The 16,498-nt window shown below is 39.9% G+C and overlaps 1 protein-coding gene across 4 annotated transcripts in view; it reads left to right on the plus strand.

Annotated features, from left to right (window-relative positions):
* The first annotated feature begins 10,246 nt into the window (after nucleotides 1–10,246).
* Nucleotides 10,247–16,498, plus strand: part of LOC113230163 (solute carrier family 12 member 6) — a 71,607-nt gene continuing 65,355 nt past the window's right edge. For all 4 annotated transcript variants that reach the window (XM_026463957.1, XM_026463960.1, XM_026463959.1 and 1 more), the window contains exons 1-2: nucleotides 10,247–10,460; nucleotides 12,484–12,633. In XM_026463957.1, the coding sequence (XP_026319742.1) occupies nucleotides 12,549–12,633 (85 nt within the window). In that variant the 5' untranslated portion in view covers nucleotides 10,247–10,460; nucleotides 12,484–12,548. The remainder of the gene's footprint in view (nucleotides 10,461–12,483; nucleotides 12,634–16,498) is intronic.

Below are 16,498 nucleotides of genomic sequence, written 5' to 3' on the forward strand. Positions count from 1 at the left end.
CTCCGCTCACGAAGGAAATCGGCAATCCAGCTGCATAACTGGGCTGGCAAACCGTACGCCGGGAGCTTGGAGAGAAGAGCTTTGTGCCAGACCCGATCGAACGCTTTGGCTATATCGAGGCTAACAGCCAACGATTCGCCACGTTTGTCTATAGCCTCACCCCAAATATGCGATAAGTACGCTAGAAGGTCACCCGTTGATCGTTTCGGACGAAACCCATACTGCCGATCATTAATTATGGAGTGATCTTCTAGGTATTGGGTCAGTTGTTTATTAAGGATCCGCTCTAAAACCTTGCATATTATGGAAGTAATGGCTATGGGGCGGTAATTATGCGGGTCTGATCGGTCGCCTTTTTTGGGAACTGGTTGCACATTAGCCTCTCTCCAAGAGTCCGGCACACGACCTGAAGAGAGCGACAGACGATACAGTCGCGTTAGCACGGGAGTCAACTCAGCTGCGCAATTCCTAAGTACAATCGCTGGGATACCATCAGGACCACTAGCTTTCCGGACGTCGAGAGACTGCAGCTGCGTACGCACATCGCATTGTCTGATACGAATATCAGACATCGTGTAGCCACAGTGAGGTAGAGTTGGTGGCTGTGCGTTACAGTCGTCGAGACAGGAGTTAGCCGCAAACAGATTTGCCAAGAGGTCGGCTTTATCTTGCGGCTTGTGGGCTAGATTGCCGTCAGAATATCTCAGCGGTGGCAGCGAGGGCTGGCAGAAGTTCGACGCAACGGCTCTGGCCAGACGCCAGTAGCTACGACTACCTGTGGGATGCGTCAAGAGTTCTTGGCCAACTCGTGCGACGCGCTGAGCATCCGCTCTGATGTACGCTCTTTTGCAAGACCTGGTGGCATTATTGTAGGCTGTTTTAAGTGAGTTCGTATTGGGATCGTCTGAAGCTAGACCCCTGATCCAAGCGCGGTATGCAGTCTGTTTGTTCTCAACAGCCACAGCACACTCGCGGTTGAACCAGCGGTTGCGCCTCCCTTTACTGACGAGATCCGAATGCGGGATGTAGTATTCCATCCCGATTAAGATCTCATCAGCAACGGCAGTCGCGCTAGCTGTTGGATCCACCTCACTAAAACAGCGCTGCCGCCAGGGAACGGATGCAAAATAGTCCCGCATACCGTCCCAATCTGCCGACGCATAATGCCAAATGCGGCGTTTAGCCACAGTAGGTGGTGGTGGCAGTAACGTTGCCACTTTAGTGGATATCAAGCAGTGATCCGAAGTGCCCAGAGGGGCTTGGACCACCACCCGATATCCAGCCGGGCGAGACGTCAGCAGAAGGTCCAACAAAGAGGGCGCGTCACCAACCCTATCTGGAATCCGGGTGGGCTGATTCACCAGTTGGGTTAAATCGTGTGTGAGAGCGAATGTGTGGGCAGTTCTTCCAGCATGGTCAGTTTTAGAGGAACTTAACCACGACTCGTGGTGAGCATTGAAGTCCCCTAAAAACACCAATTCCGCTGTAGGAAACTGCGCCTGCGCGTCATCTGCCGCCCGAGTAAGGTGGTCCATGAGACGAGTTGTCTCCATGTCGCCGTGGTGGGATCTGTAGAGGCACATGTAGACACGGCAATGACTGCCCAGGTCAACATGTACCCCAAGGATGGAGAAGGAGGGGTCCTCCAAATGACGCAGACGGCGACAGCAAACATCTGCCCGGACAAACAAGCAGACCCCAGCTTTCGCTTTGAAGGACTCTTCAAGCATATAGCCAGGGTAATTCAAGTAGCTGCTGTCAGCCGGGCAGAGTATTTGCGTCTCCGTAAGGAACAGCATTTCTGGTCGAGCCGTCTCAAGATGTTGATGGACGGCGTGGATGTTACTGTGGAGTCCTCGAATGTTCGTGAACTCCACCTTAAAGAGCGCTTTAGTGGTGGGGGTGTGCACCGCTGTACGACCGAAATTTGTACTTTGCGCTAACATGTTGGAGGGAAAAAGAGGCGTGAAGCGAGAAAACAGTGCCGCGACACAAGCGGTCAAATCGCGGGGCCTGCTTCCCCAGAGACTTGCCTACAGACAAGTTGCGCTGATCCGCCGGACGGAAGGGCCCCCGAACCCCCCCGGGAGTGGCCGCCGGGACCCCACCTCCCGGTCACCAACCGGCACGACGAACCACGCCGAGATTATGCGCGGCATGGTGAGGCAGCCTCACGAGCTGGTTAAGCACGCTTGGGCCCCTGTACTGTACCGCGGGCGGCCAGCGGAACAACCGTTTCTACGGGTCTCCCTGGCCGGCGGGTCAATGCAGTTGTCCTGGCACTGGTTCGGCGGAAGCCTCCACAGACCACAAATGTCGCGGCAGCGTTCCCTCGGGCTCTGGTTGTACGCTGACTGATCCCGGAACGCATCCGACTAGTGAATACTTGGCGGGTTTTCCATCATGCGCACGGTGGTCACTAACCAGGCGGGTTTTCAAGCCCTACCACCAGTGGAGCAGCTGGTTGCTCAATATCCCTTAGTCGCCTCTTACGACACCCACGGGAAGAGAGGGGCGGTGAATTGTATTCTAATCCGTCACCGCACGGTTAAAGTTCTAACAAGTAAACTGTATAAACTTAAACTCTTTGAATAATTTAAGTCGCAAATGCACTTTTAAAACGCGGCGGTGCGAACTAACGGAACGTCAATAGGTAATAATTCTTTACAAGCACCTCGATGCGCAGCATCACTGTTTCTGCTATGGACTAGAAACACAATTCGTACATGATTTGTACGATTTAATTTCACATGCGTGTCACGTGTCACCGGATCACGTCGCGCGTTAAAAATATGTTTACCTGTATCATGATAACATTTAAACGATGGTTCTACGTTCTGAACCCGCAAAAACGTGTAACAGTCTAATTAATGATAATAATAATCATCAACAAGGAATCTTCTGTATTATGCTGTCTTACTTATCCTAACTAACGTAATCGACATTGTTAGAGAAATTAAGTTAGTTATCAAAATATCTGGAATCAGTGGAGCGAGATCTATAATCCTGTGTAAACGGTTATTTTTTAATATCTTATTTAGGCAAACTCAGCGCAGTTGACATTTTTTAAGGAAATAAATTCTTTATTTTCTTTAAAAATATCTCGAAAGTCACCAAAATGCTAATTCAAATTAAAATCATCTTATTTCATAGGTATAGTTATTTGTTCAACAAGAGAGCAAAGTCGTTTTTTGGTGCGAGTGCTGTTTTAGAGTCCTGAGCAAGCGAAAGAGTCTATAGTTGAATCACGAGCGTAGCGAGTGATTCAGAATTAGAATCTTGAGCGAAGCGAGGGACTCAAAAATACGAGCTGCAAAATAACTTTGCTCTCGCGTGATACATACAACTTTTCACCTCAGCAGCGAGAACATATATATATACTAAAGGGACAAGTAATAAAAACACGTCATGAAAGCAAATGCATCATTGTATATTTACAAAAATACAGAATTTACAAAAAATTAAAAGTGGAACGTGAAGTTTGTACAATTCTGTAGATTAAAAGTTACTGTTTTATTTGGAACAGTAATCGTCGTAGTGTTTGCTACTTGAGTAGTGGTCGAGGTTTCATTATGAGTTGAGCTGGATTGTGACCCTTCCCGCACCGTAAAAGTTGGTGATTCTGGGCGGGTTTGGGTATGATTCGCATCACTGGAGGTGCTAGGTTGTGCCCAAGAATGCGAAGTCTGTTTTAGGTTTATCGAATCTATAATACGCTTACAGATTTTTGATTTATTTTCTATTGAATCTTCGATATATCCTTCAGCCACTGTATTTGATCTCCAACCGCCATGGCGCTTCAACGTTGTGAGGTCAGCTCCTCCATCTGCCAAAAGAGTGGCTGATGTTCGCCTGAAGCAGTGGCCAGTGTATAGCTGCGGCTCTTTCAAATCTAAAAATGTTGCGATTTCTCGTGCAGTCGCTCCTATTTTATTAATACCCATCGGTTGCCGCGTACATTTTCCATTACGATATTGTATGAAAAAGCGGTCTGTGATCGTATTGGGAGGGCGCAATGCTTTATATTTCTGGACAACGTGTGCGTATTCCTCACGGACGACGAACGACCTGTCTATATTTGTTTTCGTATTTGGCAGGTTAATCAAAAGAAGGTCGCTGGAATGTTGTTCAATGGCATTAGGAGTTAGATTCAATAACTCGTTGGAGCGGCATGCTCCGTTTATTCCAATGATAAGGATGACCTGAAACATAAATAAAACGTCAATAAGTATTGTGTCTTTTAGAGCAGTCTTAAACGTGGATTTCTCATAATATGTAGCGTTATTTTTAACCATAAAGTTCCAATACAAGTCGCCAAAACAACACATTTAAGTAGGTAAGTATAATTATGTTGATAGAAATTGATAACATAACTACCAAAGTCGAAATTGTATTAACAATTAAAATATAACGCTACGACAACAGTAATAATATTCAATACTTACTTTTGCGGCTAGGAAAGTGCAATCTGGAGCTTCATTAAGAAATTTTTCAATATTAGCAGCCGTGAAAACTTTCGATTTTTTTGATTTGTGGCCGACGGCCGATCTTTTCAAAAACGCAATCAGCTTTGCGTAAGTGTTTATATGGACGTTATTTTTAGTTTGTAATGTAGCTTTCAACATCGAATATATACTCCACATCGTTGACGGCTGTTTTGTATGCGACATTTCAATGAAATAAGACAGAAGCACAGTTTCCGACATAGTGTTTCCTGCGCCCTTTTCGTGCCTCCATTTGTCAAAATGTTCGTAGACTTTCAGGTACTTTTCACGAGATTTACTAGGCAAGAAACTTAGTTCAGCATTTTTAACAGTTTCAACTAACTCTGGAGGAGTTAAAAAATTATCGTCTTCACTGGAATCGCTCATATTTTCTATTTTATTACGTAGGTAGGTATCCAATTAACTATCAAAGAAGTACCTATCGCAAGCAAATAAGAAATTTTGAATTAAAAAAAAAAGAAAGCGCGCTTTTATTTATTGCGTTCCGGAACGTTCTCGCTTGTATTCATTGAAATCACACATTGTAAATATTGTTATCTTTAATTGACGTTATAAATTTAGCATATTTTTATTGCAACACTTGCTTTATTTTTAATGAAAATTGTAAAAACTAAATTATCATAGTATAAAATCGTATTTGTATTTCTCACATAATTTATCTTTTAGATGAATTGACGAGTTTCCGAACGTGCACTCGTTCAGCCATTTTGTGGGGGTCTACTATGTAGCTTAAATATCGAAGTACGAATAAACCATAATTTTCTTTTTCCTTTTTCTTGTAATGAAGTGAAAGGGACGGAGCGACTGATTTTGAAATATGTCGAATTTGTATTAGACCCCTTCGCATTAAATGACAAGTCTCCACTTAAAAAGCAAAAAGCTACTTTTTCTCACGGAGTGAGCAAAATAAGATTTTGCTCACTGATTTCACACAGCAAAATAGCCTTGTTCGAGCTGCTGAGGTGAAAAACAAATTACACTTGGGATCGTCATATTAATTAAACTCTACTGCCAAATCGTAAGGCAGAGTCCCCTGAGAAGAATGAGCAAGAAACTCTAGGGGATGCTCTTTTGAATACATTTATCATTTACAATATTTTTCTCATACGTGCTCGGAAATGTTTGCATTACTTTCATAAAACGAACACGGAAAGTTTATCAGTTATGGACCGTGCGATTTCTTCTCGGCCAAGGCCTGCAATGTAAATATGAAAATCCATTACCGTCCACTTCTCTAAGCTTTTTAATCTACCTACTAGTAATGAACTATGTAAACAGGCAAAAGAAAAACTCATACCGCCGACTGCCCAGTGTTCATGGTTGCGAGAATTAAAAATAGTTACCTGTACCGCTTTCTTAAAAAAGACAACGGCGGTAACACTAGTAAAATGTTTTGATATTCTTTTGTTTTTTCGTCTTTTTTATTTTGGTCGCGAAAATCAGTGCTAGTGAGAAGAGCGATAACGAAAATGTAGTAACAGATACACATTCAAACGCATCATCACTATTATTAACGTGTCTGGAAGTTTTAGCAATATATTTTTTTACTTTTTCTATCAAACATTTTCCTCTCTTTAGTCTTTTATTATTTCCTCACATTGTTTGAGAAAAATTCTGTATATGCCTCGGCGGGAACGGGGATCACTTGACTCGTATTAATACTAGGCCTCTCTGGCGCTCATACTTGTCCAGCAATCCCTTACATCCCGGCCTCTGCAATAATGTACTATATTTCAAACATCTTCTTATATTCAGACTATCTGCAAGGGCTAAACGGGTCGCTACCACGGATTCTTGTCATCCAAGTACACAGAAGCTGTATAATAAATAACCTTTAATATAAAATTTTTGTTTTACTTTACTGTTAAACCTCGTAAATGGCAAATTTTGAATATCAACCGGAATCTTATTATAGAAGCTTATACATTGTCCCTTAAATTAATTTGTGACTTTGTTAACACGACTGTCAAGAACAGCAAGTTTATTATTTTATTCCTCGTGTTAATGCTGTGTCTGTCACTATTTTTAATTAAAAAAATGCTATTCTTCGTAACATAAATAACATTCTCGTAAATGTACTGCGACGCTAGTGCATGAATGTTAATCTGTTTAAACTTATACAAATGTGTTAGTTATGACAAGTGTAAGTACCACTGGAATGCATTTAACTCCGAAGCACGCCCAGACCATAACCAATTTACAAAAGATCATTTCTGAAATTGATTACACTGGAAATCAAATCTCATCTAGCGGTCGCTGTCGAACTTCGATCGGTCGTTAAAGTCATGAAAATGAGGAAGAATCTTATATTAAATTCTATTAATAAGCATAGAATTCGGTGTTCCCGAAATGCTTAAAATAAATTTAATAATCAATCATCAATTCCAACGTGAGCATGTACCATTTGTTCACGTATCATTTCTAACTTAAACAAGTATGCGACACGTCAGGGCGCCCTACTCTCGTAGCTACGAAATCGGTAGTTACGACTGTTGTCCCACTATGAATGACCTACAGACTTAAGTTTCGATTGAGGCTAGAACTATGTACCACAACGCGATTTGACAATTTCAAACGACGACGAAGTCGGGCACTTTTCGTTCCGTAGGTCATCCATAGTGCGAAACGATTAATTCTAAAAATTTGTGATTACGCATAGTTTTCGAGTCCTTAGGTTTTCGCGGTTAATACACATGGGAAATAAAACTTTTTTTTTTTTTTTGGTCTAAAATTGTTTTTTTTTTTTTAAATTGTTTTTTTTTAACCAAACCAACGTTTTGGACTTTTGACAGGTCCCATGGTCACAGGTGACTCAGTCAATCAGTCAGGCTTAACCGTGATTATGGAACCTGCAAAGGACACAAAACGTTTTTTTTAAATATATACTTAAGCGATTTATATCCGAAAAAAATAGACTAATTTCCTTTAGGTACGTTGGGCGCACTATAAGTTTCCGGAATGAATTGGAAAAAATACTATAAATGTTCAGAAATGAATTTATTGGTTCTCAAAATATTCTCAGTTAGCGTCAATGCACTTTTTCATACGAAAGAACCAAATTTGAAAACATTTATGCCACTCCTCCGTGACAATATGAAACATATTTTTCATACTCTTCGACAGCCTCTTCTGGTGATGGAAATTGTTGACCGCGTAACTAGTTCTTCATTTTTGGAAATAAATAACAGTCACAAGGTGCCAGGTCGGGACTGTACGCGGGATGGCTCATAAGGTCAACGTTGTACACCTTCAAAAATTCATTTGTCTGTCTGGCCGTGTGAGAACTGGCATTATCGTGGTGCAAGATGATACGGCGTTTACGGTTATTTTTACGGAGTTTTTCAATAACTTCCGGCAAACAAATGGTCGTGTACCAATCACTATTCACAGTACAATTCTCCAAAGCAACAGTAAACACGTGTCTAGTTTTATTAAAAAAAGAAGCAATCATCCGCTTAGAGGCACTTTCCTCGCGCGCCACTTTTGTTGGTTTCGGCTCATCTCGAATAACCCTTACGCTCGATTACTGCTTTGTTTTTGGGATCGTAACTATAAATCCATATTTCGTCACCTGTTACTATTTCCCATACCAAATTTGACGCCCTTTCGTTGAATCTGGTAAGCATGGCATTGCACCAAGTGACGCGATCCGTTTTTTGAGCCTCAGTCAAAATTCTGTAATTGTGTTGGATCCACCGAGAGCACAGCTTTTTCACACCCAAATGTTTGTGTAGTATTAATTGTATTTGACTCATGCCTATGCCTAAAGATGCCCGAATCTTATGGTATGTCACATGCCTGTCTGTTTTGATCATACGGCGCACAGCATGGATGTTTTTGTTGTTCACAGCAGTGGACGGGCGACCATCACGAAATTCGTCACTGTGATTCACACGACCGCGTTTGAATTCTGCAAGCTAGCTATAAATAGTCGTCTTGCATGGTGCTTCATCACCAAAAGCAGTTTGAAGCCGAGCGAAGCTCCGCTAAGGTGTTAAATTACGCTTAAAGTCGTAGAAAATCATATTACGAAAATTTTCACGAGTTAAATTCATGGTGATGTAGACAACCAATTTCTAAAATGACACCATAATGTAAAAACAAGTGACAGTCAACAAACTGTATTCAACAGGCAAAGAGTTCAATTTTCAAATCTTCTAATTACTTTTTAAATATTAACTTATAGTGTATCGATTCATTTTTTTATGGGAGTTGGTAGACGTTCGTAGGTTTAGTAAGTCGTCCCATGGGAAAGTACCAAAAAAAACTGTTACTATATTCATTCATGAAGTTGAAGAACAGAGCTTCAATTATTAATTTAGACACCAATTTCACCCGTTGACGGAAGTTGACCAATTATCTTACATCCTGGCGTGGCATCATAGAAGCGAAAATGGCGATAAAACAGATTCGATGGGTACGCATCACGGTCATAATTTCCCCAGACGCCCTGGCGACAAAAAATAGAACTGCTTTTATTCAAACTTCGATATGTAAACTCTCGACACGTTCGAGCGAATCCGTGATTTCAGCATTTGCGCTATTTCTTTTTTATCGTACGACAGACTAATATTTTTTTTAGATTTGCATAGCGTTATTCTCATTTGCGACGCAAGATTTTGTTGGTCATATTTAGATGCAAAGCACTTTAGTAGTCACATATGTTATGTATTAAGTCGTAAACATAGATTAATGGAGCCAATTTATAAGCATTGAAATGACGTTTGTTTGTGTTCCAATTTAACGTTGGTTCAGGCAACAGCACGTCGTGAAGCGTAATTGCGTGCTCGTAAATTCAACAGCGTTTTTTTCAAGAGTTGTCCGAACGCTACTTAATCATCCTATGTCTTACGTCAACCTTACCATTCTTCAGGGACCTAAAAAGTTGACGTATGCGGCTTCGTGGCTTTTTCTGTGTAAAAAACATGTCATCTTCAGTGATTTGAAGATATATATTGAAAACATTGTTGTTTTACTTTGACTATTGTGAGACACAAACATGGTAATTTTAATTGAAACTGAGTGAAGTGGATACAAATCCCTGTCTTCTTGGCAAACAAAAGAAATCATAAATTATACCACTGTAGTTACCAAAATCGCACGAAAGACGATATTCTTCGAAATCAACAACTTTTAGTTTAACCCAATTATTTTATAATTTTTGTAGGTCAATGTTTTTGTTAGCAACCACCCAACAACGTTAAGCAATTATATCTATCAAGGAGGCACGAGTGTAATAACTTAACGCTCTGATCCCATGAACATTGCAAGTAATCCAAATGGGACTAACTTCGAGCGGCTCCAGATCTCGGGGACCCGGAGTAGATAACGACTCATTATTAAGCGGCAGGCGTTGAGATCCGCGGGTCATCGTACCATGAAACGGTAGTACCTCATCGTAACTTCCACTTACAAGTCCTGCATTATAGAATAAGGGATGACCGCTTCACTCAGACCATAAAATTGTTTACAAGAGGTTCCACGAATGCCACAAGGCTAACGATCTTCTCGACAGCAAGGACGTCGAGACCAAAAAATAGCATTATTAGCCGAGTAGTATCGTAAATCAGCCGAAAGGAATTGAAATGTCCGGTGGCGGTGGCGGCGGCGGTGCGGTGGCGCGGCGGTGGCCGGGGCTCGGCGCGGAGCGGCGGCGGCGCGGCGGAATCAGGAGCTGCGGGGCGCGTGCGCGGCGCCGGGAGAGGCGCGGGGCGGCGCAGCCTCCCAGCCTCCGTGCACTCCTCGGCCGCCCGCCGCCCGCATCGATCCCTTCGGGCCGCAGCCTCCGGCGAGCCGGGCTCATCGCGCGCCCCTCGCATCCGCGCGCCTCCTCGCGCCGCGCGCCGCCGTCGCCGCCGCCCGAGCCGCTCGCTGCTCGCTGCTCGCTCGGCCCCGAGCACCGATCTCGTCTCGAGCCCGCGCTACCCACGATAACGCAAATCGACAGTGTTGCAGGTTATAATCGTGTCCGCTTACGTAACGTTGCGATTTGTGCGTATTGACAGGTTATGTGTGAGTGGTAGTCGGAAAATCCGAGGTTCCGGTTGTGCCGCTGCGACCTTATTAGTGCCACTTTGCAATCAAAGTTACGTAGTGAAATTTGTAGTTGTACGTTTATGTATTCGATGCTATGAAGAGACATAAAATATACGTTTTATCATAATGTTATCGATGCGGCAATCTGAAATTTACGGCTACGGCTACGACCGCCGCTACACACACACAGTCTCCGTAAACGTAGAATACCGCGCCGTAGTCCTATCGCTTCATCCGAGTTGCGACCTTGCCTCGCCGAACACAGAGTTGAAAAAGGCCTGTTCGGTGATCGGCTACGATATATAAAACTTTTAAGAGTCGTATTTGACACATCCTCCTCATTCATCTGCATAAGTCATAGTACAACATTAATATTATTGTAATCTGTAACGTACACTACAGAGCGTAATATTGCCGCCACGGCCATAATTAATTTGTGTAATTACGCGACGCAATCCATTTGTCACTTCATGCATTTCTAATTAGCGGTAGCTATTAGCCAAACACACGAACTGTACTGCACTGCCGCTATTATATATTATATGTTAACGTTTGCGTAAGTTAAAAATATAGAAACTGTCAACTAACAAAGAGGCCAAAATCAAACCTAAAGAGAAACAATGATTTAGTATGAATATATAAAACACGCTGACATTGTGCAGTGTTAACAATAGAGAGTTTATAATAGCAACGGGGTGGCAGTGAAAGAATCTCAATGCCTCTGCCGTCGGGTGGCTAAATCGGAAACTCTGTCATTTTCACTTTCAGATGCTTTTGCCCCAATTCCGCATCTCCATTTAAGGCAGCGCATTGACACGGCGTAAAACTGAGGCCGTCGGGTTATTATTATACTTAGTGCTATTTTTGTGCCACTTTCTTATAATTTCACTATTAATTAAAAAAAAGTTTTAGTTACGAATTAATTAATGAAAATCATAAATTTGATTCATATATTGTCGTTGTAGCCCAAAAAATATTTACCAAGACCGCTACAATATGTGATCGCAACATTATATACACAAATCTACTTAATTTATTACCATTAGCTAAAAGTCAATGAGTAAGTGATAATTATTTAGTAAAAAAAACTACGGAAGTCTAACCAAGTTTATTGTTCACGTATCTGAAAAGGTAATTTATTTCGTACTTATTTTAAGAAACACGTTTAACGTCTTCTTAAAATTTGAATCAGAATCCCTGAATTTTTGCTCAAATAAAACCAAAATTGCTATGATGACAATCCAGACTATAAAACAAATTTGAAGTTCTTATTTCTAACGCCGCTATATCACAAGTCAAACTATAATTAAACTATGATAGGAAAAAACCAACTAACCAAAAATATGTATTTACAAACACAACAAATTGCAACATCAAATAGCTACATTCAATGTATACAAATCCAAATATATACATTTTTATGCGAACAGGTTAACCTGTTAATTGGCGCGAAAAAAATTATTGACTAATGTGAATTAGTGTACATGAGAAGATGTAGTGAAGTAATTAGCAGGCGGGATTAAGCTGATGGTGTGTTTGCAGTTCGTTTAGTGTTGTATTTGCTGTGCTTTGTGCAGTGCACACATAACACGAGCAAGTCACGCTGCGACCGCCGTGACCCAACGCCAATTAATACATCACGTACGAAAAGACTTAAAAACACCACTGCTTAAGGATAATCCACACACTGTATGATCATCTACCACACTTATAACACAAAAACTGCTCATCAAATAGACAGGTTTTTATTCAAACTTGTGGTTAATTTTTCAACAGTTTTATGAGTAAAAGTAAATAAGGTGTCGGCTGGGTATTTGCCAAGTTTAAGTCATCGATAATAAGAATCACTCACCGTTTATTATACATAAATTACTATTACGAACATTGGGTGTGGACGTGCGGACGGTATTTGAAGTTTTCTTTTTCGGATTTTTGAAAATAGTGATGAAAGGGGGCGTGACGGTCGCGTGAACGAAGCATACTGGGTACAGTGAGCTGCGCGTGAGCATGGCTACGGAAAAGGAGAAAATGGCGGCGGCTGAAACTAAGTCGCCATCAAACAAGAGCAACTGCACCTCGCCGGGAAAAAAAGGTAAAATGGCTTATACTAAAACGTGAGAAGAGCTTCTATGCGTGGCAATCTCTATTTTCGTGTAATAATTTTCATGTTAGTTTTTTCTATCTAATTTCGGTGGCAAATTTTGTTATTTAAATATTCAAGAATATTATCATGAAGTATTATTTAATATTCGGGTGTAGTTAGTTGCCTGAAATTTCACGATAAATTACTCGAATACTTAAATAATAAAAATTGCCACGAAAACTAATATGAAAATTGCTCAAAAACATAAATTATACGTACAAACATTGTTGGTAAGCTGTTTATAGCTAACAGCCAAAAACTGTCTACAACAAAAAACTTTTCGAAACAAAGTGAAATTGTTTTTCTTTTATTATATTTGTGTGCAGAGAAAAAATGTTTTTTTATTTGATTTTCTATTCTTAACAAATGATTAAAATTGTATCCCCATTGTTTGTGAAGGCGAAGGAAAGATGTAGCATTTGGTCAGTTGTAAGGCTTCGCGCCTTGGCAGCGAATAAAGTCACACAATCCGCTTATAAACAACGTGATTCACAGTTTGTGTTATAAAATGATCCATAACTAAATCTTAGTAGTACTTTTTCTAAATATTTTTAGTCAATGTTTTGATGGTGTTGTCCATAAGTTTCTATTAATTATTCTGTCAGGAAACTGTGGTTCGAATGGTAAGCTTGAACCGGAAAGACAATATGAATAGCGTCAGACTATCTTTCGCCTGCAATTAGCCAGTTGGTCACCATACGACTACATTACGAACAAATTCACATGCCTATCCTTCAAATTCTGAATTAATTTTGAAATACAACAGCAGAGCTATAACCAGACGTCTACGGCGACCTAACGGTTTGCACTGTGGGCGCTGGATGAGAAGATCCCGGGTTTGATTCCCAGGAGGATAAATATGGGACACGAACTTTTCTAAATTGATTCTTTAAAATTACAAAATAATTTATTTACAAATATTATTACATTACATTATATATATTTAAATTACGACAAAGAACCAGGTAACACACCTCAACTGTAGCGTATATCGCGTACAGAGAATTTCCTACGATTCCTGCACTAGGCAAAGCCTGTCCGCAGGTAATCGATAAAGCTATATCAAAATTCTGTCTGAGTATTCTGGGAAGTACCCCAGTGTGAATTCCGTTGCTCTGGTACTCATGGTACAGGAAATTCCGTAGTTTGAGATCAAGTGATTTGTATGATTGTCTGGGACATTATTTTTATTACTATTAAATCAGAATAAGCAGAGTATATTTACCTACCTTGATGCGAAACCAGGAATTAAGTTTTTTTTTTAAGAAGCGAGGTATTGTTCACCCTTTACGTATTACATGTACTTTATATAAATATTTACTGCCTATTCCGTTTTTTGGTTATAACTCGTCAAATCTTCCTAAAGCATCATAATCATTAGGTAAATGCAATGAAATGGCATTTTGATTCGTTGGATATAAGCACTGTTTAGGGTGTTTTTGAGGCTACTGTTCTCTACCTAATTTCTGTGGTAATTTACTTTAATTTTTCTATAATTGAATATCATTTAAAAAACAAAATATAAGTACTATTTATACTTCATGCAAATATTCTAGAATACTTAAATGTTAAAAATTGCCATCGAAACTAGGTATACAGAACACTAACCAGGCATCGCTAGAGATAGGCTCACACCCGAGTTATTACCAAAGGTATTTTTTAGTTTATTACCATATTTTACAATGTGGTATTTATTTTAAACATTTCTTTTGATTACTCTTTTATATTTAGTATTTATACAGATCTTAAGTAAAACAGGAAAACGGTAATATACACTGTATACGTAAGTAGTTTCGCAAATGTAATAATTTACATTTTTTTCTACAAGTTATTGCATTTAACGTCTCAGAAGGACTTACATTGACCGAATCAGTGATATCCTCAAAAAAGCTGGGATCCAAAATGACAAGAATAAAGGAAGTAGTATGAAAAGGGTGGTTGATGTACGTGAGGCTCGAGAATTGTGTCAGGATAGAGTAGCGTTTCGTCGTCTTCGCCTAACCCTCCTAGGGCATGAGGCTATGTATGTATGTATGTAATTAATTGTATTTCGAATTAATATAAATTAGTATTTGTAAATTTAGATTTTTTTATTACTGTACAAGCAGTGTGTCAAAATTTATTATGTCAATAACGAGTTCAAATACATATTAAAATTTATATAGCAATTTGTTTTCGTTTGGTAAATTGTCGAAAATAACCTTTTTTTATTACTTTATGGTACGAGGTTGGTATAAAACGATAATTTAGATCTAATTTGCCTTTCAATGAGTGCACCACGTGTTTTAGTTTATTACTGAGAAATACACAAATAACCCTAATGTACATATATGGGAAAGACAATGTGTTTAGTTCTTTAACAATGGTTTGCATTATAAAACCACATGCTGCAAATCGATCGAGCACTTCTTTGGAGTCCTGAACGATTTTTCTAAAACTTAATAAAGTATATGACTACACTTTGGCACAAGATACGGACTTTTATTTGTGTACGTGTGTCCTGTGTAAGGGAAAAAGGTACCACGAGCAAACTACGAGCCATACGCTTCTTAACTCACGGTTAAGCTCGACTGTGTAGCTGCGATGTTCCCTAAAAAGGTAACGTGGCGATTTTTGCCCCACTGACCGGAAATTGCACACAACCGAGTGCTACAAGTCGGACCTACAAATACCACATAAGATTCCGGTAAAAGTTCACGTGAAAGTAACAAATTCTTCTTCATGATTTTAGTATAGCATGTAATAAATAATCAAGCGAAATGGCTATGGTTACAGATAGCAATGTAACAGACAACATTGCTTACAAACCTTGCTGGTAGCTGAAAGCGCAATCCTTTGTGTTTGCACAAAGGCTTCGCCGGCTTTTCGGTGCCCCGATTGCCAAGGAGTGCTTTGTTATTTGGATACAAAGTAACATTATTCGAAATCGGATGAGTAAAACTATCTAACATATCGAAAGTTTTCGCAAAGTAAATAATTTTTTTTAGAAAAAAAGTGACCTGAATGAAAAAATATCCTTTCTATACAAAATTATCATTAGAAGGATTCTCTACCTAAATTCGGTGGCAATTTTCATTGTTTAAATAGTCTAGAATTTTAATAAATAAGTGCGCAATTGACCACCATCTCACCTGGGCCCCAACTAATTTGAAATCATCTCAGTTGAGTGTCGGTACATTGTTAATGGAAGGATTTTGTACGTTTCTATTCTGCTAAAAGTTGAGAGTAGCTTGCGAATATCTTGTCATAGAGTTGCTATTTAACTGCAATTGTGATTTTTTGATATTCTGCTCTTCAATGATGAGTTGATGGCACGTCTACGTGTAGTGTATTAATATTACGTATATTTAATATGAAGAGTAAATTGGTGTTTAAACGAAATAAAAATTATGATATGCATAGTAACTTGTATGGTAGTTTTAGTAAGGCAATATCGATCTTTAGTAATTGAATGAATGAATATCTTCCTTCCTACCTTCACTGCCTTTACTAGATTGAACGGAATAGCAAATATTATCATTATTGCAATGTAATATCAACGTAGTCTTAATGGAATTACAATGGCCAGTGCTTTCCAAAAAAAATGCAGAATTGGGCCCCTGATGAAAAGTGACGATGGAACATGCACGTCTAAATAGTGCCTATTCAGTCTCGCCTTCAAAAGGACCAGGTTATACGTTATCGTACAGAGAACAAGTCTGCAAGCAGGAAGTTCCACCCCACAGCCTTTCACCATAATTATACTGTCCCACTGTTACCTGTCACAAACAAATCTTAAAGGGGTGAAATAGAGGAGAAAAGTTTGTATGGACAA

The sequence above is a fragment of the Hyposmocoma kahamanoa genome, unplaced genomic scaffold (assembly GCF_003589595.1).
Source record: "Hyposmocoma kahamanoa isolate Upper Pololo Valley unplaced genomic scaffold, ASM358959v1 63, whole genome shotgun sequence".
NCBI lineage: Eukaryota > Metazoa > Arthropoda > Insecta > Lepidoptera > Cosmopterigidae > Hyposmocoma > Hyposmocoma kahamanoa.